The sequence below is a fragment of the Podarcis pityusensis genome (assembly GCF_964106645.2).
Source record: "Podarcis pityusensis genome assembly, chromosome: 8".
NCBI lineage: Eukaryota > Metazoa > Chordata > Lepidosauria > Squamata > Lacertidae > Podarcis > Podarcis pityusensis.
The window spans coordinates 54619082-54644825 of NC_138033.1; the positions used below are offsets into that span (position 1 = coordinate 54619082).

Genomic DNA, 25744 nt, shown 5'->3' on the forward strand with positions numbered 1-25744 from the left:
TACTGTAATGTGACTTAAAGATGTTTTGGACACTTCGTATAGGGCAGAATGTGGCAGCTGAAATGCATGTTGGCATTGGGACTGCATTACACTTCTTCTGTGGTGGTACCACTGGCTGCCAATTTTCCCCCAGACCCCCATTTAAGGTGCTGGAACTGACCTTTATGTCCCTAAACTGTTGGGGACCAGGCTATCTGAAGGATACCTATATAATACCCACATGAAGGATACCTTTGAGTTCAGTTTCTTTGGTCCTGATCTTTGACTCGCCACAGAAGCTGTCTGGTTGGAGCACACCATAGGCAGGACCCTTTTTGGGTTGGCCCCACACTGCTGGAGTGCCTTCCCAGGGAAATGGACATTGCTCCTTTGCTGTTGATTCTTAGAAGCTGCTTAAGCCCCCCCCCCCCTTTTGATCTGCATTTGGATAATTTTATTGAGCTCTGTTTATGCTGATATTTTTAACACCTTTTTAGCACTGATGTTCTGTGCTATTTGATTTTTTTAAAATCATCTGGGATTGTTGATACATTTAATAATTTCAATGATAATTTTATTATTTGTACCCCACCCATCTGGCTGGGTCTCCCCAGCCACCCTTTGTTTTATACACACACACACACACACAAAACAATATTTCTCATTATATTTATAATACTTTTTGTTATGGTTTGCTGTTGCAAATGTAAGCTGCCTTGTGAGGGTACAGATACACTGGGAACAGGGATAGAAATCTCCAGAACAAATAAATATATAGTATATAATCCAACCCTGTCAAGTAGGTGAATGTTGTTTTTAATTTATACTGTGTAGACTTAAGGTCACCCCCCACGATGCATCTAAAACACTCTTACAGCACTGTATCACTTTAAGAGCCATGACATCTCTGAAAGAAGTCTGGGAACTGTAGTGTGTTAAGGGTGCTGAGAATTTTTAAAAAACCCTTAACTAACCATAGTTCCCAGGATTCTTTGAGGGCGTTGTGAGTCTTACAATTCAACGAGATGATGTGGGTGCCTGGAATGTGTAGAGCAGGGGTAATCAATGTGGTACCTGAACTACAATTTCCATCATCCCTGACCATACTGCCTAAGGTTGATGGAACTTATAGTGGGCACATGTGGAGTACACCATCTTGGATACCCTTGGTATAGAGTTTCTGTTAAAATCCAGGTACTTTTGTGTTGGGAAATGGAAAATTATTTTGAGTGCAACCACATACCTGCCTCTGAGACTAAAGGATGTGCAGGAATACTTGGAGTTTTTTTTTGGGGGGGGGGGATAGACAGTTATTAAGTAACATCACCTCTGTGGTTGCTAAGCTGGAATAATATTGTCAAAAGCAAAATTGTTGTGGTTATAAAACTACACACACACACAAATCCTCTCCTGGGGATATTGTGGGCTGATGTTCCCTCCGCCTGGCTCCACTTATCTATTTCTTTCTCACTCCTTGGAAAACGCTCTGTGATTTACTTCTGTGATAAGATCAGAACAGCTGAGGGATCATACTGTTGAAATGAGCTTAGCTGGAAGGGACATGGTAACACCAGTTGAAAAATGGTGTTGGTGAATTTCTTCTGGCCAGAATTCACTGAGTGTAAGGGACTTCTAAGTATAGTTGCCCATTTGTTTTATACTGCTTGTAGGAGTTTATCAGCCTTCGAATGCCATTTGCCTTAGCTTTGATTTCCCTTATGGAGAAACCTCAAGGGATGCAGTCTTTTCCTGCCTCAGAAGTGCTCCTTTTCCTGTTCAGAAGATTTGAATTAGGCCTGAATCTCACAAGAACATTTATTCACAGGGGGTGTTGGAGAGGGCAAAATGGGCAAGGAGCCAAAACCAACCCCTGCCCAGATTTTTCATAGCTTATTTTGTGGAAGCAATGTAACTTCTCTTGGCTGGGGGGGCACCTTATAATCCCCCCGTAAGTCTCATTGGAGCAATAGCACATCATGGCACAGAACAGCCACCTGTAAACTGGTGCCCTCCAGATATTTTGGCTTACAATTCCCATCTTCCCCAGAGAAGATGGCCAGTGATCCAGGATGAAGGGAATTCTTGTCCAAAACATCTGGAAGGCAGAAAATCAGGGAGTGCAGGAACAGAATCATTGCAATGGGAATTATGGGAAGAAATGGGGTTTGTTTTCTCCACCTGGCTTGGGGCGGGGCCTGACAGGCTCCATAAAGGAGTGCTGCTGCTGCTGCTGCTGGGCAGAGAGGGCTCCGTTTTTGTTTTCTTTTTAAAATTGCTTTTATTTTTTATCTATGTCATTTTAGATTGTGATTAATATTAATGCTGTATTCTTAGTTTTTAGCTTTTATGAATTATGTGGAAACTGTTTTCCATTTCGTTGTGTACTTTCTGATGTGTTTTATTTATTGTTTATGACCTTCATTAAGTTGGTGATTATGTAAATCTTGTCATGCTGTAAGTCGCCTTGAGCATTGTTTTAACCATGGAAAGGCGGCATACAAATAAAATGATGATGATGATACACTGGGATAATGATGATGAAGAAACAGGGATGGACTGTGGCCAACTAAGCCCTACTCAGAGTAGACCCATTGCAGCTAATGTCCTTTAGCTTCAATGTGTCTACTCTGTGTAGGGCCAGCATTGGATACCATTTGATGAAATGTTCTAAAGATGCCAGAATGGTGTTGCTCTCTTATTTATTTCATTTATATCTTGCTTTTCCTAAAAGGAGCTCAAGGTGATATACATGCCTCTCCCTATCGCTATACTATCCTTGTGTGGTAGGCTACTCCGAGAGCTGGTGTCCAAGGTCACCCAGTGAGCATCATGGGCAAGGAGGAATGTGAACCCTAGTCCCTCAGGACTTAGTTTGACACCTTAACCACTATGCCACACAGGTTACTATTACCTGGACCCTCAAAAACATGGCATTTTGATTTCTGCCAATCCCCCCACAACTCCTCATTCTTCGGTGTTATCAAAACAGGAGTGCCAACACACTGTGGGAGCAGATAAGCCCCGTCCCACATAATTGATCACATGATCTGGTGTGCGCGCACACCATTTGAATGGCAATGCCCATCAACTTTGGGGGTGGGGTAGGGTGGCCCCCTCAAATATTTTATTGGGGGTGGGTGAAGGGACCTCAACCAAAGAAGCACACATTTTGAATTGTGTCAACATTCTATAGGCATCATGGTTTTCCCCAAAGGATTCTGGGAGCTATTCCCTTCCCAGAGTTACAATTCCCAGAGCAGTTTGACAATCACTTCCTATTCACAGAGGATTCTGAGAATTGTAACTTTCTGGGAGGAGTGGGGGCCTCCTAACACCTCTCAGCACCTTTAACAAATTACAACTCCCAGAATTCTTTGGGATAAGTCCTGTCTATTTAATGTGGCATTATATATGAATGTCACCTCAATTAGAAGAGGTCCATATTTCTGTCATTTTTGGGAGTACGTAGCTCCCTCTTGTGGCTAATTAAACTTTAAACAAAGTATCAACTTAGAAAGACCTTCTTCTGGGTAATTGTCAATGTCGTCATTCCAGACTTTAAAAGAGCAGGTGCAAGGATAGACTCAGGGATGGGCAGACATAATTGGATCTTGACTCTTGTGCTTAGTTTTCATTGCAGGTGTTTTGTTCTGAACCATATCTAGGAGGGTTTTTTTATGTTAACTTTATTTGCAAAATTTGGAGGGAGAATGACTAGAGGCAACAGCAAGCTTTTCAGGGGGATCTGAATGACTGTCCTTCAGAGCAATAGAATGACTTTCTGGAAAACAAACTCCTTTGTCTTCTGAAGCACTCACTTTGACCACATTCACTTCATACATTTAAAGCACTATGATACCGCTTTAATAATAATAATGGCTTTGTCCAAATAATTCTGTGAACTGTAGTATATAAAGGGTGCTGAGCACTTTGATTGACCTCTATTCCCCTCACAGAGCTACAGCTCTCAGAATGGTTTATCAATCATACTTTCTTCATAAGAATCATACTCCTGTGAGGAGGAATAGTGTTCTCTTAACAATTCTCAGCACCCTTAAAAAAAACTTCAGCTCCCAGAAGTCTTTGGGGAAACCATAGCTGTTTAAAGCAGTATCATAGTTCTTTAAATGTATAGTGTAGATGAGGCCTTGAAATGTTGAGAGGGTGCTGTGGACAGCAGTCAGAACCTGGACTTCCTGAAAACAAACTCCTTTGTCCTCTGAAGTGATCGCAGATCTCTCATGTGGAAGAGCTTTGCTGTTCACTTCTGACACCATGTGCAGAATTCCCTCTTTGTTTTAGTGAATTGAACAACTCTCCAGTTTCCAGTGAGAACCGGTGGCGTTGCTTGACCCAAAATGCAGCAACTGTACACTTTGCACTATTTCCTTCTTGGCAGTGCCACTACCACCCTCAGATATTAAGGGGATGGTTTTCCAGCAGAAGGCATTATCTGTAGCAGCTGTAGAATTCCCTCTCCCCAGAGGCACACCTGGGACCTTTATGATGTAGCCTCATTGGATGCTGCACACACACCTTTTTACCCTCACATGGGTGGGTAAGAAATATTATGAATAATAATAGCCAGCACCACCATTGTATATATAGAGGAAACAATATTTCTTACATCATGAATGTTGCCTCATATTATGGATAGATGAACTGTATTGTTTTATTGCTACTGTTGTTGCAGGTTTGTCATGGTCATTGGCTAGAACAATAAACTTATATTGAATTGAACATCTTTAAAGAGACATGGCAAGAGTCATTATTATTGTTTAACTGGCAGCTAACATTGATGGCAAATCTCTCTCACACACACACACACTCACCCCCCCCCCAAAAAAAACAGGGAAGGGACACATCGAATTAGTGTCTGTTGGGTTGAAAATCACGACAGACGAGTGGCAGGTGTCATATGAGAGGCGTCTGCCGGGGCAAGCCCCGGGAACTCTCTTTTATTGAATATTACAAACATTGCCACAGGTGTGCTTGTGGCTGATTGGTTGATACAAACACAAAGCATCTTGTTGCTGATTGGTTAACATAGGTACAAGGCGGGAATTACATATAACTATTTATCACTGATAGATCAAAGGCTGAGAAATGGAGCTAGAACTAGACAGGCATGAAACCTCCTAATTAAATTATAACTAAAGATTGATATTGAAAGAACATAACATGAAAGAATACAACAATCACGTTCCGTAGATGTGGTTAAGAACAGGTCAGGGTACACTGTTTCATGAACTCAATGGGAACTGTTCAGAACATTCTCAGACTCATGTGCAGAGGCAAAAACTTCCCAGAATGCAAGAGAAAAGAAGCAATAGTTCTCATAGCAAGACTTAATGCCACAGTTATGTGCAGAAAGAGAACTGCAGAAAGAGAACTTCCCTTTAAGTGTCTGCTAGGTTCTGTTGGCATCAGGTTACACCTAGGATTCTGGGGGAAGGCAGGGAAAGCAATGTCCTGATCTCCATTGCTGAAAACATAAACCCCAGCTGTTACCTAGACCTGTCTCTTGCCTTACGTGAGGCCCCATCTGCACTATACATTTAAAGCAGTATCATGTCACTTTAAAAAGTCATGGATTCTCCAAAGAATCCTGGGAACTGCAGTTTGTTAAGAGTGCTGGGAGTTGTGAGTTCCCCTCACAGAACTACAGTTCCAATACTACCCTAGGAAGAGGGATTGATTGTTAAACTACTTTGGGAATTGTAGCTATGTGGGGTGTAGGAATCATAATATAGGCATGCTACAAGATGATAAATTGTTCCTAATTCCTTTTTGCTGCTTCCTTGGCTTGTATCCTCACTACTGTGTTTGCCTCATACAGGTGGTAGACAATGACAGACCAGAGGGCTCCAAATTTCGGATTTTTGGGAAAGGTGTGGACCAGGAGCCAAAGGGATTTTTCAAAATTGTCGAGAGCACAGGAGAGGTCCTTGTGACACGGTCTCTGGACAGAGAAGCAATGGCCACATACCAGGTAAGTCTCCATGCAATGTATTTGTGTGTGAGTGTGTGCGCATGTTGTTCTCTCTCTCTCTCTCTCCCCCTTTTAACTTGTGATTGCTTCCAGACTGTCACATTTTGTCTGAGTGATTCAATCACATACCAGACCTTTATGTTTGTGCATTTGAAGTGGATTTTAAAAACTTTGTCATCCTAGCACAATAAATCCACTTTTTAAAAAAGAAAAGAAAAAGAAAGAAAGACATTTTGTGGTTTGGAAAGTGATGGGGAAATGCAATAGAACTTGTGAGATGAATGTATGGGAAGGTTTAAAAACCCTTACAAGCAAATCAGGATGAATGCAGGACAAATGCTGATTGTTCTATAACCACCCTGCCAACAAATCAGGATGCATGCTCAGTAAATACTGGATATAAAGCAACTTCTGTGTGATCTTTGTGCAAGAAAATCAGGATGGATGATCAATAAACAAGTAACCTGGAGGGGCTCTTTATCTTCATGGGATGTTGCAAAAGTTATGCTTTATGTTTCTTGGCCTCAATTTGCTGCTTCTTCATAGTGTTGTAGATAGTGATGTAGAAAATTCAAAACAAGTGAAGTGATGAGGCTGGCCAGAATATGTGAATTTTGTAGGGCCTGGGGAGAAATTTGTCCCCTTTCTGTTGCTTTCCAAGAGCTCACTATACAAAAATTCATTTATCAGAACACAAGAAATTAGTACCCAAACCTCACTATATGCACTGCAGAATCAGTCAAAACGAAAAGCTGGACTTTGTCCACCTCCTTATTGGTGTTTTGCTTGTCAGTGCCAAACATTTTAGGATAGAAACCATGCAGGGAGGGAGAGATCAGAAAAATATATATTTTTCTTTTGTCTCTCTTCTGCTGGTTGACTGCAGCCATTTCAAGAAGGGTGGTGAGAGATGAGACAAATCACAGATTAGAGATATAGGAAACAATGGCAATTGTCAGCTTGTTATGCAAACACTCCCCTAACAAACAATTTCCTGGGTACACATTATGTTCAGAAAGCAGGACCTGTGGGTATTTACTAAATATCAAACCAAGCAAAATACAGCTCCTTCAAAACTTCTCTGAATTCTGTGGTATGGACAGGAATTGGAACATTATCAAGGGTTTCATTGTGTCCACAAATGCCACTTTGTTGACCTCTGTTCTAAAGGCAGTAGCACTGCCTGTAGAACCAAGGCTGCAGTACCTGTAGTAGCAGGATCAGACCATATATAACAAGGCTGTATGGGCCAGAAAATAGACAAGAAAGGAAGAACGTATTGTCAGAAAGTAGGAAGGCAAGTTACAACTTAATGGTTCATCTCACCAACAAATTGTATAGGCTATAGATCAGATAGTTGCAGAGGTTGGGTCTCTTGATTCTCATAGCACAGGGAGTAGGAAGTTAGCAGTGCCTGTTATTCAGGGCTCCAAATTCAAGAGTGTAGGCATGTAACACTCCTTTTAGGTGTCAAATCCTGTATGGCCAAATAGTTGATCAAAGGGCAGCCTTCTCTCGTAGTAAACCAAAGCATTCCCCATGCTGGAACGATTACAGCACATCTTCAAATATAACCCCAATTTATTTCCTTTAGAATAGTCTCCCCCTGCCCTTAAGCCTTGCAAATCACATAAAACAATATATATTGCAGCATGCTAGATGAGCCAGAAAGGAGATGCAAATGCATCTTTTAATGGGCTGCAACTCTTTCTGTGTGACCCGTGATAATTCTGGTGCTCAGCAGGCCAGCCAGAGTCCCGTTGAGCAAGCTGCAGTCAAGAAGATCTGCAGAAGGAGAATGCTCAACTTGATTAGTCAGTCTTTGGAAAAACAATGAACTGGAATCAATGAAGATGTATTGTGAAGTCAAGAAAGCAGCAGGGTTCTGTCCCCCCTTTGATTTTTCTTGATACATGAAAGTATTTGAGTCTCTTGCAAAGTCTTGGGAAAGTTTCTTTTTTTTAAGAAATGCTTTCCTTCGTTTGGTGCTTATGCATTATTTTAAGAGCACAATGGAGATGAAAAATAGGAGGAGATGACTCTCCATGGAAAGATATAAATATTTTCTGAACTGTCAGTGCAGCAGAATAGAATCCTGGTATTCTGCAAAGCTGGAAGTGATAAGTGGGTCATCTGGTTCAATGCAATAGGCTTGAGAGATGGGCCCAGCTCATTCAAATTACAATTGCGACAGAGAACTTCCTGCGGTACATTTTTTCTCTCCAGCAGAAGAATGATTTGCCACTTGTCTGGAGCAAGGAGCCATTAACCTCAAGTAAATGGCTGAGCTGGAAGCCTTCTAGGTAGTGTCACCATTAACTTCTGCCTAAAACAAAATTTAATGTGAACTTGGAAGTTCTTGCTTGAGCAAGGAACTTTGATTTGACTACAAATCCCATTGGACCAGCCAGCATGACCTAGTATCAAGGGTGATGGGAGTTGTAATTCAAAAGACATGGCTGGCACCAAGTTGGGGAAGGGAGAATTAATGTGTAGATGTTGCAGTTTTATCTTTTAAAAATAAAAACAGAGACAATTGCATTTAGAAAGAAAGAAAGAGAAAGAAAAGGAAGGAAGGAAGTAGCACAGATTAACTAATGGAATTAGTTTCCACCTTTTCATTTAGACTCTCACAGACTTGGTCATTCACAAATTATTCTTCTAGTCTGAGTAAACAGCTTGCAAATCAATTCAATAAACAGGAATACTAAATCCAATTCTGTAGATGGAAGGCTATTAATACATTAACCACCCAATGTTTGTGACAGATAATTTATGGCTAACAATCAGGCTCCAAAGTCATTTTATTTTCCCCAAATTGAAAATGTGTTTTCGTTTCACGGAGTGTGCTCAGCTTAAGCGGGGGTTGAGGAAATCCCTTAATTACTACAAAATATTGTTCCACATAATATTGTACAAAATATTGAAAACAAAATCCCTTCTTTGGAAGAGCAGCTTTGTCTGGTACTTTCCAAAACATAGTGAAAGTCAAGTCTGTCTGTGTGGGAACCAATATTTATTTTACTTACTTGTTTGCTTATTTCCTATATTTATATGTCACTTTATAACTGAGATCCTTTCAATGTGGCTTGCAACAGATGCTAAATAATAAAATGTCTTTAAGCAGCCATAGGAATGGCTGGTGAACCTTTTTCAGGCCAAGGGTCTGCTCAAACTTCTGGGTACCACATGCGAGGGCTGTTGGAGTTTTCTGAGTCCTGGGCCCCTGCAATATATGATAAAATGTGATAGCTCAGTGGCAGAGTACATGTTTTGCATGCACAAGGTCCTAGGTTCAACTCTCAGCATCACTAGGTAAGGCTGGGAAAATCTCCCTGTCTGAAACACTGGAGAGATGCTGTCAGTCAGTATAAATAACACTGAACTAGACGGACTGTTGGTCTGATTCAGTATAAGGCAGTTTCCTGTTTTCCTACTTTCCAAGACTTTCCTGGGTGTCATTCATCTGTCACATAAAGTAGGCTCCCACTACCATCATTATTTGATTTTTATTCTCTCCCCTCCCCCCCAACCTGATTTTAATAATCATGTTCAGTATCCCAATTAATCTCTCTCAGAGAAACAGGGGTGCTTTCTTGCTTCTTTGACGGAGCTGTGGGCTTAATTGGTCTGAACGCTTCCTCTTATGTGTCACTATCTAAAGCTTGGGATCCTTGTCTAGGAAGACAGCCTGTCACCGCAAGAGAAGGAAATAAAATGAAACGTGGAGAATGAAAGCTTCTTAACAATTGATTTCACATCCGGCACTTGTTAAACATTTTTCTTAGACAAATTTAAAAAAGAAAAAGAAACCTTTCATAATCTCTGTTTTGTTTCCCTTTTCATAAAGGGGGAATTGCCTAGGTAAATTTTGTCAGGATTCCAATTTTCATGATGCTGGCTGAGTGGCATTATCAAACTTCTCCCCACCCACCTACCTTGCCCCGACGTCTTATGCCTGCAAAGTGTCAGTTTCCGATTGTGTTTGGTTTCAAAGTATTTGTGCTCTGAAAGCAGCTACATAAAAGATTTGTGACTGGTTGCTATTATCTCCTTAAAAGCTGGAGTGCTCCAAAAGGCTGGCTCCCCACCGCCTAATTCTGACTCTGGAGCTTTTAGAGCTGACAAGTCTCAAGCTTCTGATCAGAGTATTTTGTTGTCATATAGGCCCCACAAATTAGTGTGTTTCAGGAGAAGCTTGGGATCCCTTTGGTAAGTAAATGCATGCCAGTTTTAAGAGGGACAAAGTGGGAGAGCGCTATTGCCTTCAAAAGAGAATGTAAGACTAGCCCTGCTGAATCAGACCAAAGGCCCATCTAGTCTAGCAACCTGTTCTCTGAGCTTCAGGCATTTTGCATGCCTGCAAAGTATATATTCTGTCACTGAGCTCTGGCATTGTTCTGAACCAGTATTTTGGGTTTGATAATGATATAAACACATAGGAAGAGCCTTGCTGAATCAGGTCAATGGCCCATCCAAGCCAGCATAGGACAGCCTCAAGCAGAACCCAAGCACAAGAGCCCTCTCTTCTCCTGTGGCTTCCAGCAACTGGTATTCAGAAGCATGACTAGTCATAATGCAGAGCACGTCATCCTTATCATCCATGAATTTGTGCAGTCCTCTTTTAAAGCCATCCAGGTTGGTGACACAGTCTCCTGTGGGAGCAAGTTCCATAGCTGAATGCACTGTATGAAGAAGTAAACAGCATTTCCGTGCTCTCTGTTCCACTGTGCCAGAAGCAGTTTAATCATGCTGGCCACATGACTGGAAAGCTGTCTGTGGACAAACACCGGCTCCCTTGGCCTGAAAGCGAGATGAGCACCACACCCCATAGTTACCTTTGACCGGACTTAACCATCCAGGGGTCCTTTACCTTTACCTATGAAGAAGCACTTTCTTTTTTCTGTATTGAATCTTCCAACACCCAGCTTCATTTATATTACTCTTACCTTTTCTCTAAACTAAAACATCCCAAACATTGCAACCTTTCTTCAAAGGAAAGTCACTCCATCCCCTTGATGATTTGGGTTATCCTTTTCTGAAACTTTTCTGACACTACAATATCCTTTATGAGGCGAGTTGGCCAAAACTGCACAGTATATGCAATGTGGTTGCTCCATAGATTTATAGAATGGCATTATGATGTCAGCAGTTTCATTTTCATTTTCACTTCATTTCCTAATGATCCCTAGGGCAGAATTTGCCTTTATACATCTCCTGCACACTGATCCAGCAGAATGTTCATTCCGTATAACAATTAAATGGGACTGTAGTGTTCAAAGAAAACAGTATACATACCTCTGAACACCAGTCCCTGGGGGACATATAAGGGTGTTGATGGTTTTTATCTTTGTGACATGCTTGTGGGCTTTCTGGATATAAGCAGTTGTCTACTGGGTTAAGCTGGATGCTGGACTTGATGTATATTTGGCCTAATCCCCCAAATATCTGCCTATGTTGCCGTTCCTGTTCTGTGGAACAGCATCCCTTTCAAAATTGGACAGGCACCTACTATCTGCACTTCCAGAAGATATTCTTGTTCCAATAGGCTTTCTCAGCTGAAATAATAGGTCCTTGTCTATTTTGTATTGTTTTAGTTTTAAACTTATCTGCAGTTTTCATATTTGTGTGTTTCATTTTTTTCTGTTTACATCATACATCACCTTGAGACATGCCCAGTATTGTGTTTTGGGTGGGAGGCAGGACACCCAGTTCCTCACATGTGCATCTGTAAAACACAGAACTTTGCAACATGTGATTGTCATGTACCTTACTTTTGTGGTGTGGGGTCTTGTTAAATCATTTTATGTACAGGCATCAAAATATGTAATCCAGTAAATGTCACAGAAGAATACTTTTGCATGGCAAAAGGGATTATTTAAGCAAAAGCTGGATTTTAGCAAAACAGCTACCTAAATTATTATTGTAAGGTATTAGACTCACAGCACACTTTTCCTTCTGAAAAGCTACCATCCAGATCAGAGGAGGTCCAGTCCCATTTAACTTCAAAAAATGCATCAGATCTTTCTACATCATTAAATGGGCCTTGGTGTGCTTTCATGTTCTCTGTCACATTTGGTTATGTAATATAATAAATCCTCTTGCTGTTTTCTCATCTGTTGCAAGGCGAAAGAGGTATTTTACTTTCTACCTGCAAAAGAAATATCCCTCTGAGGCTTGAAAGCCCATGCATGCCAGTGTTCAATTTCCATGCTCCATTTCCACATCTGTTAAACAAAATTTTCTTTTTAAAAATCTGCACAAAAATTGTGACTTTTTGTGTTAATTTCTCACAATATGTAGTTTTTTTTGCTTTTATTTGTATCATTTGGCTTAATATTTGCATTTCTGCATGCGATTTCCCCCAATATGTTGTCGTTTTATACAGTATTGTCGCTAACCTGTTCAATTTTGTGTAAATGGTTTGGTTGGGGAACTGAGTCACATAATTCAATGTGTGAATTTCAAAGAATAGAGGTATTCCGGTTTACTTATTAGTCCAAAAACTGTGAATTGGGTAGGTCTGCATGAAAATGTGAACTGCACACATTTTTTCCCCATTCTTCCCAGTATTACATAACTTGTGCTACCAAAAACATGTATCCTCCCCTATTTTGTCACTGCATATGAGTTCCACCAGGAAGCTGGGTTTTGCTGAAGCGAGACAGAAAAAGGGGGGGAAAGAGCCCTGGATATGGCTTTAAGAGCTAATGCATTTAGATCAGTGGTTGAGTCTTAAAATGATTGTCACAGGATGCAAACAACCAGAGTAAAATACATAGCAGTCACTGAAGAAAATGGATTGAGTACATAAAGAGAATGGGTAAATGAGAAGGTTAAATGGTAGCTGGCAACTTTTCTGTACAAACTGTTGCAGAAATTGAAATGTAACTATATTCGAGGGAAAGTAGAGCTCCAACTTTATATGGACAGCCACAGAGACAGCCCACAGGCCTGTGTGGAAGAACATTGTTAAAATCCAGTGCATCCTGTTCTGCCATCCTTGTTTATTAAGTGAGAAGCAGTTCCCCACAGTTGTGGTTTTAACACACATATTAAGGATGTAACCTGGGTGTTTCTTAAATTGTGATTTCTGATGTTAGGATTGGTTTATATTCAGATCTTTGTGCAAAACCACCTTCTCTCTGAAACGTTTTGTCAAGTCACACATGTTACACAAAGGGATCTTTACTGAAGCAAAGTACAGTCATGCCTCTTGTTACATTTGCTTCGTCCCACGGTGACCCGGAAGTACTGGAAAGGGTTACTTGAGGGTTTCGCTGCTCGTGCATGCACAGATGCTCAAAATGATGTCACACGCATGCACAGAAGCGGCGATTCGCGACCCAGAGACGCGGGTTGCGTTCTGCGCATGTTGCAAACGGTGCTCCGGAATGGATCCTGTTCGCAACCAGAGGTACCACTGTAACAACAAAGATTCAGCTTCAGGCACAAAGTTATAACAGCCCCGGCAGCCAGGTTGTTCATCAGCGCAAGATGATCTGAGTATATTACACCAATCTTGGCCTGACTGCACTGGCTGCCAATTAGTTTCCAGATCCAATGCAAAGTGCTGGTTTTTGACATATAAAGCCTTAAATGGCTCAGGACTGCAATACCTCAAAAACAGCCTCTCCACATTAACCTACTCTGAGATCATCATGTGAGGCCCTTCATGCAAGAGAGGTCTGGAGGGTGGCAACTGGAGAATTGGCCTTTTCTGCAGTGGCTCCCCATTTGCAGAATGCTTTCCTCAGTGAGACTCACCTGGCACCTTCATTATATATAGGCACCAGGTGAAAATGTTTCTCTTCAACCAGGCATTCAGCTGATTAACATTCATTTTTTTTTGTTTTTTTTTGTGGGATGGAGGTTTATTGATTTGTCTTTGTTTTATTATGTATTTTGAATTTTTATATTGTGAACTGACTGGTGGCAACTCATCAGAATTCCAGGCAGTGTTCTCTCCCAGCCCTACCTGGAGATGCTGGGGATTCAACCTGGTCCCTTCTGTAGCCCTTCCTAATGTGACTAATGTACATTCTCAAAATGCTTTCTAATACAGTGAGGTGGTGCAACAGAATACAGATTCCATCTTATGGAATCTGAATTGCTCCCTCCCGTGCTGGAATACCTTGGGAGGTGTATGGCAGTGGCCATGCCTTGCATGCTGCAAGATCTGCAGGTCAGAAAGGAGAATGCCAGAACACCTTGCACAGGAGACCCCTGTTTATATCTGTCCAGAGCTGTCCTGGAGTTTGTTTGAAAGTAGTGACTAGCTGAGCCTGCATCCCTCTTTCTGTAAATACACATGTTTGAGAAGCTAGACTTGGCAACTTACATAGTGACACGGTGAGCTTATTGATGCATGGAACTACTAGCAGAACATTAAACTGCAATCTGTTCTGTACAGAGACTTCTTCACTCTGCAAACTGATTATCCAGTCATTTAATTCCTGGGCACTCTTCTTTGAACAATGGAGTAAATTGCTGTAACACCTAAGCAGAGAGAAAAAACACGTGTGCCCACTTAATAGCCTAAACAATGTGTCAATATGCTGAGGGGGTGAAGGGAGAGCAGTGATAGATGTGCCATTGTTTTCACAGTTAACATGTTTTTAATAGCAACCATTAATCTGGGTATTAAAATATGATGGGTCCCTACAAAATTGCGGGAGGGTGTGGGAGGAATGCAGTAAGTTTAGGAGAAAACATGCCACTAACAGAATTGAGAAATTCAAGGGCATGCCTCTGGGCCTCATTGTTTTTCTTGAGCAGTAGCTATTGATCAATACAGTGCTTACTATGTGTAGAACATGCTTTGAAGTTCTGGATGCAAGCGTCTATGTAATTTCCCCAGCCTCTCATTGACTGAGCTACCTGAACTGAAATCTAAGAGGCAACTTAACTCCTAAATCCAGGTTGGCAAGGTTAGGAAATTGATCAGTTGAATTCTGAATAATAATAAAAATACCATTAACAGGGTAAGCAGGGAATATTTCCTAGGAAACTTGGAATTAACATCAACCCCAAAAGTGGTGGGTGGGGTGGGGATGCAGCCAGGCTTCTGAAGGAAATGTTCATTCCATCAACAACATAGTTGGCAAAAAAAGAAGACGATGGAGAAAACTTTTTCATGTCCTCTGGTAATGTTATGCATTTTAGCAAAGATGTAAAAAATGGAAATAAGCTGTGACTGCTTCCTCACCACTGCCCCCCGCACCTAATTCTGTTCCATATATACAGACAAAATGTAATTTATTTTAGAAGACAGGAGATGCATTTCAAGGGGGGGAGAATGTACTACTAACCACCGCCATTGGCATTATTTAACTTTGCAAATGTTTTACACTGGAAAAGGGCATTAATTGTGTTGATGTGCTTTGTGCAAGGCAAAGTCAACAGAATATATGCAGTTCAGGATGCTGCAGTGGTGAGAACACAGCCAGAGCCAAGATTCATGCCTTTGACAGAGATTAGATCACAGGCATCTAAATTGTTTAGCTGGTCTTCCACTTCCCCATTTTCAGAGGGAATTAAACTATGTCTTTCTTTTAAATAACCATAGATCAATGGGAACAATGAAACAGGCTGCTGCCATCATTTATCTCTTGCAGAACTTTTGGATGAACTACAGTGGGTGGTGGGTGGGTGTTTGCATACACATGCAGCACATTATTATCAAAAACAATTTCTATACTGCATTTCATTTTGCAGCACCCTACTTTCCCCCTATATAGTGTGGGCTTCAGCTAGTTGTATTTTGGGGGGCTGAGTAGGAATTCCCTGGTTGGCTCTTGGGACTTCCTGTTTCTGCCTACTTCACACTGTAGAACATATTCTCTTGAGTTGGCATTATTGGGCTGATTGACATTCAGTTTGGGCAGGTATGGAAATGTAAGATCTGAATTTACTGCAATCCAGTGGCATTCTGGGGGTGATCAATCACTCAGAGCCAGAGACTAGGTGGTAAGTGGGATTTCCCTTGGGACCTGGCCTATGCATCACGTTGAACATTGGACAGTGGCTCCTTAGCAAGGAGAGAGGTTTTCTCCCCATCCTTGGCTGGGGAACACATAGTCTGCTAGTTTCCATGTCTAGGGAGTGAAGGATGCTTCCCTTGTTATGTAAGCAATTCCCCCTGCCCCCATCTGTAATTTGGCAGATCCTCTAATTTGTTACTTTTTAATAAACATAACCTTTTTAAACATTGACTACAGTGTCTTAAGTCTTCTTTATGGGTGTGAGGGGAAACATTTTGTCTTTCCCCCTATCATATCACTTGAGCAGTGTATGTTTTAAAAAAATATTTTTAGCACTGATTAGAAGGGACAGATGTAGGTCACAGATAAAATAACAAGGAACCAATGAAGTTCATGCATGTATGATGCACCCTGTAGCTCCAGTTAAAAGGATCTCTGGTTGCTGGTGTCTGCCCGAGTTCCCTGGAAATGCCACTGCCAGGTGTAGCAGTTAACGATGGATTAGCTAGACGGGCCAGTCATCTGTTTCAGTGGAAATAGCTTCATATGTCCATTCAAATTCTCCTTCAGGAAATGAAATGAAACATAGAGACACAGGAAGCTGCCTTATCTGAGTCAGGCCATTGCTCCATCTAGTTTTTAAAAAATAAATGGTAAAAGTTTTTTAAAAAGATTTTATTGAAGTAAAACAAATCTATACAATAAAAATAACTGAAAAACAAGATTTTGTTTACTGAATCCCTGGGACCATCACCTGAAAGCTCTCAGCTATCAGAAACTCTTGACATGGATACCTCACAATGGAAAACCTTATAGCACTTGTGACGTTCACTATGGTATAAAAGTATATGGGGTTTAGCATTAGCTGGAAAAATGACTCATAAATTTCATGTTGTCAAAGGCCTGGAGGACCCTGAAAGGGTCTATATAACAAATACAGATATAGATAAACAGTACTCCTTCTCCGAATTACAACATTAATTTTGGTTTTCCTAATGGTCGTAAGTACTTTACTCAACTGATATTAAGTCTCTCAGGGACAGACTGCTGCTTTATTTTATTTTACTTTTAATTCAGTATTTCCTACACTCACTGGCCATAGGTCTTTAGGTTTTCGGTCAGGGAACGCTTCCATCTCTACCTGGGGATGCCAGGAATCGAACCCGGGACTTTCTGCATGCATATCAGTTACTTTGTCACGAGCAATGGCCCTACCACGTCACATTGGGTGCCCCAAATTGGTGTCATTGACAAGACTTCAATTCTGCAGGAGAAGAAGGTGTTTGTAGTTCACAATTAAATTAACTAATATTCAGTATTTTTCAATCCACTGTTTTATACAACACATGTGGGTAGGGATGGGGTGCAATGTTCTTGCTTTATGGGACATGCACTCCTTCCAAACCTTTGCACATTTCTGAGGAAGCGGGAAAATGAGGTGTCCCTCCCCCTTTCAGAATTGCCGTTATCTCGGGCAACATTTTTCATTAATCTCGTTACTAAACTAACCCAGCTTCCCTGTGGAAATTAATTACTATGGTAGCATCAGGAATTTTAATTTCCATAATATACCAGTGAGATATACTGCTGTTTCTTTATATATGATCACACAGCGGGGCAATAATCTATTGTAATGAGCTTTATTACAGAGAGAAGGGGACAACAACATTTAATTAAAACCCGTATAACATGTTCTGAGAAGTTGCTTTTGAGTTCCCCGTTGCCTTTGGTGGGTCCAGATTTGGCAGTCTTAATTTGCAGCATTAGCCTGATGACTTGGGCTGTAAGCCTAACTGGCCCTGCTGCATGGTGGCAGGGGAGGAAGAGGAGGCAGGTTACTGAACTGGTGCAGCAATGAGGCCCAGATTTGGCTCGATGTTGGGCCTCATGACAGCAGCAGGGCTGGCTTGTTCCCTCCCTAGCCCAACTTCACAGCTCTCTGCAAGCAGCAAATTCACTTCCCCATAGCTTCAATGGGTGAAAGGAGAGGTCTATGCTTTTGGGATGATGCAGAGAAGCTGGTAGGGTTGGATAGAGGGACTGCTCTGCCTAGAGTTGGAAAAACCTATTGATTTCAGTTTCTCTCTGTTTCTATTCCACCTGCCTGCCTCCCGTCTTAAGATAAATTATCAGTTTGAAATTATTTTTATTTTAAGTCTGGCTGGAAATTCATCAGCTTCTCCCCCTAGAATATACAGTACATTTTTAAATGCAGCTCTGCCAAGGAACTTATTTATTTATTATTATTATTATTATTATTATTATTATTATTATTTGCCATTTCCTCTTATAATGCATTTCAATTATACCTTCACTGATGTATTCATACTTCTCAGAATTTTGCAGTGCAGTTATTCAACCAAGTAATATGTACAAAAATATGTGTATTCAGGCAAAGTGTGCATAAAACTGCATAATATTGGTGAAAACAACAAACAAATATTATGCATTATAGTAGGGAACATTGCTTTGCAAAAAATAAAAATGGGTATAATATACAAAAATGCATACAGACGTGTATATAACGAGAAATTTGTAGCAAAATGGTGGTGAATTTTCGTGAGGATTTTTTTTTAAAAAGAGCAAACTGATGTGGACATGTAGAAAACTGAAATTAAGACTGAGAAACTGAAATTGACAGATAAACCCTTTGCTACTTACAAAAGAGGGCAGACCATCTTGGCAGATCCATACCTTGATTTTTCTACGAGTTAAGTACTGTAAAGTCTTCAGGACTGGGGTGAAAAATAAAGAAGGAAATCCACATTTCTCAGGTTCTTCCTGTTTCCTGCATGGCAGCTTATTAATGCCCATTTTAAAAATGCAAGATATGGAAGTAACTGTCAGGGAGATGACATAAGTTGCCACCAAAGACCATAAATGCCATGAAGTCCATTATTTCTTATTTCTAAATGAAAACGTGGAAATAATTTATGAGTTCTGGGGTGGGAAATTGCTATCAACCAGCATGCTGCGTAGGGGGTGCTCCCATGAATTCTACTCTCATGGTTATCTCTTGCTCTCCAATTGTTTGACTACTATTGTTCCCCCCCCCACACACACATAATTGTAAGGAAATTTTCTAATAAATTCTTGGTGAAAATTAACTGTCAGTTAGTACTACCAAGAATAATAGTCTTTTATTAGAAGCATGACTATTATGTGGTGTACGGTAATTTATAATATCATGTTTTACCAACCCCCGTAGGATTTTTCTTTGGTTTTTGCAGCTGTTTCCAGAATATATTGGTTACTGTAACATTATGGCTTTGGGTAATAAATGCCATATACTTTCCCCCTTGCTACCTTCCCTCTTATTTTCTCTAACAATTTGGGTCTAATTTCAAAGGGTTTCAAAGGGTAAAAATGTCCCTGCTTTCAATTTGTTACGATTTATGTTTTCCCCCTTTATACTTTTACATAAGGGTGTTCCATTACGGTGAAACACTTGGATTTCCATCTTTCTGTAACGCAATGAGTCTGGGACACACAGGTCCACAAAGGATAGTTTTGTTGTTAGTTTCCCAACTTTCATTGAGTGAAAATGTTATGCTGTCATGATACATGTCATGATAAAATACATTGTTTTATTTGGCTTCACATATTGGGGGAGATAATTTCTCTTGGGTTTTGAAGTACTAGATGTTACTGGGACGAACTGTAGTATATAATGTCCCCCTACCCCCCTGCTCACCAGCTACAACGCGATGCAATGCTCTCAAGGACAGGACAGCTAGAAATAATGGATGGGAATTTCAGGGAAGCAGATTTTGGCTAAATATTAGTTAATTCTTCCTTGTGTTAAGAGCTGTTTGGCAGAATGCCTGGTGTGTGTTTGTGTTGATAGTCAGTTCTGAGGATCTTTTTTATTTCTTCATTTCTTTTTTGTTTGTTTAAAGCATTGATGTCCTAGAATCCATTTTCAAGCCATTGGCTCCTTAACTCCAGTTCCCCGTTACATTGATCAGTTTGCTTTTGATGACCTGGAGTGAAGCCCTGACAATTCTTCATAGAGACAGTGATGTGGAAGGGAGCAAACTTTGCCCTAAAACCCATCAGGCCCAGGCAGTATGGCCAATGGCCAGGGATGACAGGGGTTGTTCTCCAGCTAAATTAGTTCCCGATCTGTTTCTGAGCTAAGTCCATGGTCTTAGAATTAATCCACAAGACCAAAGAAAACTTGGAGTCTAGCTATCTGAAATAATTCGTCTCCCTGCGTTAGTTTACCTGTGCCTTCATATTGTGAGAGGCATCACATCGTTCCACTACCATCTAAAATATATCAGGTGGTGATACAAGATAGAGTTGTATTTTTATTGATCTACTGCTGTTTCTCATTGTTGATGGTTTTAATAGTTTTATTAGATAGTGATTCCTTGCATTATATTTTATTGTTGGTCTTAGTACTGTTGTTGGGACGCGGGTGGCACTGTGGGTTAAACCACAGAGCCTAGGACTTGCCGATCAGAAGGTCGGCAGTTCAAATCCCCGCGATGGGGTGAGCTCCCATTGCTCGGTCCCTGCTCCTGCCAACCTAGCAGTTTGAAAGCACATCAAAGTGCAAGTAGATAAATAGGTACCGCTCTGGCGGGAAGGTAAACAGCGTTTCCGTGCACTGCTGTGGTTCGCCAGAAGTGGCTTAGTCATGCTGGCCACATGACCCGGAAGCTGTCTGTGGACAAACGCCGGCTCCCTTGGCCAATAAAGTGAGATGAGCGCCACAACCCCAGAGTCGGCCACGACTGGACCTAATGGTCACGGGTCCCTTTACCTTTTTAGTAGTTGTTACTCATCCTGGGATTTATATGAAGGGTGGCTTACTAATATATGTAACTAACCAGAAGTCTGCAGGCCCTAATACCTGGTCTAAACCATACAAAGATGTACATCTGGCACATGAGAATATAAGAAAAAGAGTTGAAATATGTTCATTTTGCATCATAAATATAATGTGAACCATTATTTTTGCAGTTGAGGCATAGGAACATATGAGGTTGTCTTACATAGAATCACACTGTTGGTCTCCCTCCCTCCCCCACCCCCATATTGCATCTAACTTAATGTTGTCTACTTTACCTGGTAGTGATTCTCCAGAGTTTCAGAGAGGAATCTTTACCAGCTGCACCTAGAGCTATGACCCTTCCACATTATCCTTTCTTTGGGTCAAACCACTTGTACCTCATGATACATCTAGCTTCAATGTCTAGCATAATTCAAGTTAGATGTATCAGAGTAACAGAGTCTCCTGGAATATTGGTGTCAATGAGCAAACTCAGTGTTGTTCTGGAAATCCGTTTTGTAATCCAGGCTTAAAATTAGTGGGGCAAAGGGAAGGGTGCTTTGCTTACAGAATGTCCCAAGTTTCAATATCTGATATAGGGATATTGTACGTTGTCTGATACTGAGTCAGGTTGCATGTCCATCTAGCTCAATATGGTCTACACTGGTCAGCACTGGCTTTCCAGACTTTCAGACAGAGGTCTCTCCTAGCCCAGATTGGAGATGCCAGGGATTGAACCCGAGGCCTGTGTGCTGTGTCCCTGCCCCTTAGATCTCTCTAATATCTGGACAGTTACAGCCAGTCAATGTAGACAATACTGAGCTAGGTGGACCAACAATCTGGATCAGCTTAAAGCAGCTTCCTGTGTTCTGATGTAAACCATTGCCACAGGGGTAAGCTACCACCAGCTCTTAATATTCTGTGACACAGAAGGGCTTAAACTTAGTGTTCTCTCTTTCTCTTCTCTCTCTCTCTCTTCCTCCCCCATGATTTCAGATCAGACGAACACAGCCCAGTTTCTTTTGTCTTGTAACACAATAGTAATTCTCAGTGGTTTCTCCACTCTGCTCAGCTTGTCCCATTGAATTGTCTTTTGTCTACTGATCTACAGTATCCCTTTCCCCTCCACTGAAATTGAACTTTTATGGCCACGTGAAATTGCTTACTGAAGAAGGGCTCCGTGAAATGCCCCAGTCCAATCCTTCCTTTTATATCAAAGCTAACAGCATTAAGCTTTGTAAGTTAACCTCATTAATATGCTGAGCTCTTGCTGAACCTGCACATGGGACACGAGGCATGAGGTGGGGAATTCAGTTCCGACACTAAAGAGAATGACTAAATAAACTTTGATCTTCATGTTTTATGCAGAAGAAAAGGAAAGAAGGAGAAGTGGGGTTTCTTGAGAGACGGATTGAAAGCCTGGCTCCAGTGGAGCAATATCTGTAACAAATCAGAGCTGTAGATGCATGTATTCAGGGAGCAGCATGCCAGTGAACCTGTTGGGAAGATATAACCTGCAGGCTTCAGCTAGGAAGATACTATCCTTGACCCTTCCTCAGATGTCTAAGTAAGTGTGAATGTGTGGTAACCTTAGTTTTAAGAATGAGTTCAAAGGCTGCCGATCTCTCATAAGAACATACGAAGCGCCATGCTGGATCAGGCCAATGGCCCATCCATCATTCTCTTCTCACAGTGGCCAACCACATGCCTACTGGGAGCCTATAAGCAGGACCTGAGCACAGCCACCCTCTCCCCACATGGGATTCTCAGCAACTGGTATTGAGAGGCATGCTTCCTCTGACAGTAGGTGGAGAACATGGCCATCATGCCTAGTAGTCATATTTTACAGCCATATGAGTTGGGGGCCCTTGCTAACACTTGTGGTGGTTACGGTAATTCCACAATTTATCTTGTTTTTATTGTTATTATTTGATGTATTTATTTATTGACTTTCTCTCAAGTTGGGGTTCAAAATTAAACTGTGGTACTGGCTATGTTCTGAATATCTGATACCCACTAGAAAGGCTGCAATGCTATTCCTGTTTGCCTTAGAGTAAGTCTTTTGAACTGAATGAGGCTCACTTCTGAATACACATAGAGCTGTAGTGGAAGTCAGACACCATGCCTGCTTTCGTGACATGTAAATAGGGCAAAGCCACTCCCGAACTAAGGAGGGGGGGTTGTGGGCTCACGCCCCCATCCACATTCTCGCAGGGCTGGCGCCAGCCCCGTGGGACTCAGGGATCCCCATTAGTATTCATTTCCGGCAGGCCCACCTGAGGGCACTTAAGGTCTGGGCAGCCCGGGCTCACCCCTTTTCCTCCTCTGCAGCAGCCGCGGTTTCCCACCCACCCGCCCTTTAGGTGTGCATTCAGACTTTGCTATGGGCTTCGGCTGGTCGCTGCAAGGGGCCTGGTAAGAGTTTTTCCATTTGGCTAATTGGCTGGATTTTGAAGCCACTTGGTTTTTTTCGCCTACCTCGTAGCAAAACGTCACAACTCCTTGGTTTTGGCGGTTAGGCATTGGCCGGGGTATTGTTATGCAAATGAGGTCGGGGGGGAGGATCGCCATCACCTCCCCCAATTCTTGAAGGGTAGTTCGTTAAAGGACTCCGGGGGGGGCGTCACCTCGTCTGAAACCTACGGAGGCTAGGGCCTAAAGCGCGCTCCCGAGCGGTAACCCCTTGGGGAGCGCCTAGGGATGTGCATCTCGGGGGCTCCCCCTGTTGGTGCTTAACCCTTCCTGGTTAGACCGGATAGTCTGTTAGGGCCAATGCCTAAGGCCAATACCGCTCTTACCTGTAATCAATAAAGTTGTGGCCATTTTTCACCCATTAACCTAAATTCTGGTGTCCGGTGTCTTTATTTATTCCATCTGTGGGAGGGGGCGGGTATCACCACGCAAACAACATCCAGGTAGTGGACTGGTATATAAGTTCAAGTTAAAATTTAACTACTCATCCATCTCTTCAATGCTGTTGTCCATTTTCCTCTATTCAATTTCCTCCTTTGTGTCTCCTGTGCTGAATCGGGTTCTTCTAATCATGGAAAGTGTCCCAATTTCTCTCTTTAAGTACTGTTTCTTTTGTCTACCCTCAGTGCTTTGTCAGCGGTAGAATTTTTAAAAAAGTTTTACTCAGTTACGGTATTGATGAATGCCTAAACCTGTTCTCTGCTCAATCAGAAATAAAGTTCTCATTGATTTACAATGAGAAGAACTGGCCGACAGCAGCAATAAAATGAAATGTTTTTAACAATTTACTACTGTGCCAGCTCTATCCTCCTGAGTGTTGCTTACCGTGATACTTGAGTCCTCCCATACTTGGAGGTAGAGCATGACTGCTAATGCCCAGAGAAATTGCTCTCAACACAAGTTTTATTAGATTCATAATGCTGTATCTTTCTTGAAGACCCCGATCAAGAGGTGTTCAAATGTATTGCTTAGCCTGCAACTTGTTTTTAAACTTGAGGGTTCACACGATAACATTATGAAAATATTTACAGAGTATGAAGATCTAAAAATGAGAATATGTGCATTAAATATTTGCCATGTGCCTTACGTTTAGAACAACCTATTTTGCTCATAATGATAAGCCATGGTTAATGTTAATCAACCATAGTTAAAGCTGAAGTGTCTGGTAGACAGTCACTTAAGCCTTGGTTTATAACATTGCACAGCAGCTGAGCTTTGAGAACAGTTTGAATTTTTCACTGCTTTTTAGACACAGTTCTGTAGGATTGGGTCAGCAATGGCTCCCTTAATACAGTTAAGGAGGAGGTCCAGGTTCACATGTAATACTAAACTACGGTTAACATTAACCATAGCTTATAAACTAGCTACAAACCTTGAATAATAAGTGAACTTTAACCATAGTCCATAGCTGTAGTTAAAGCACTGGGCTGGCTTCATGCATAATATTACAACATGATTTAATAAACCCTGGTTTAGCATCAGGTGCAAACAAGGCTAATGAAATCTATGGAAGGGTAGTGGTGTTTAATGAGGAGTTAAACTAATTCAGTCTTAATGCAAGACTGACCAAACCATTTGTATTCATGATAAGTACCTCATCAGTTCTATATTATCTCTAGTTGAAGCCTATGCAAAAGATGAAATGTATGCAGCCCTCCCACAGATCTAAACAAATTGTCATCATCATAGCTTACCTGCTGTGAATGGAGAATTGATTCACAACTGCTTTAGGTATACAATCACAATACTATGCTTGGCATAATAGGGTCTTGCAGTTATCATATCTCTCAATTTACTGAAGACACCAGAAAGTGACTATTCAGTTCCAGTGATTAGAGGCAATACCCTGCAGACAGCTTTCGTGAAAAGAGTTTCTTCTTAAATGATAATAGTTAAGGAAATGTCGCAATATGGGCAAATTGTGACTTGGTCAAAGGACCAGAATTTCACACTCTGCAGGGAGGTTGGATACACTTAACACCAATTGTATAAAGTTGTAAATGTGCTATTTCTCAACAACGTTTAATGAAATGTTTTCTTATACAGCAGAAAATCAAATTGTGACACACACCCTCCTGAAAGCAACTGAGTTCTTTTATTGAGGATATTAAGTCTTCCCAACAGGCAGTACTAAGAGGGGGGGAGGGTGTAGTGGTCTTTACAAATATTTGTTTGGGAAGTTCAAAGATGGTAATTTCAGAATCTGAGCAGCAAATCAAGGCCATTTGGGCAGTCTCCTCCCATCACTTCCATAAAACCAAAACACACACGCACAAGTTCTCTGACAATGCAGCTACTTTTTTGCAATTCTGCCTTTCTGTGTCGAATGCTACCATTTCAAAACGACCACTTTCAAAAGCAGAAATAGAGGACATATCTCCCCCTATTGCAAATACTGGAAGATATATTTTTAAAAAAAATAAAATAAAAATATTTTTATTGAGCAAATTTAACAAATCAAATTCTAATTCAATATAACAAATTGCATTTTTCTCCCCCCTCTGTCCCTCTCCCACCCTCCAGAGACTTCCCTCAGCT

At 41.3% G+C, this 25744-nt stretch overlaps 1 protein-coding gene across 2 annotated transcripts in view; it reads left to right on the top strand.

Moving 5' to 3' along the window:
* CDH13 (cadherin 13) overlaps positions 1-25744 on the top strand; it is a 680788-nt gene that overhangs the window by 364527 nt on the left and 290517 nt on the right. For both annotated transcript variants that reach the window (XM_081016580.1, XM_081016581.1), the window contains exon 5: positions 5819-5971. In XM_081016580.1, the coding sequence (XP_080872706.1) occupies positions 5819-5971 (153 nt within the window). The remainder of the gene's footprint in view (positions 1-5818; positions 5972-25744) is intronic.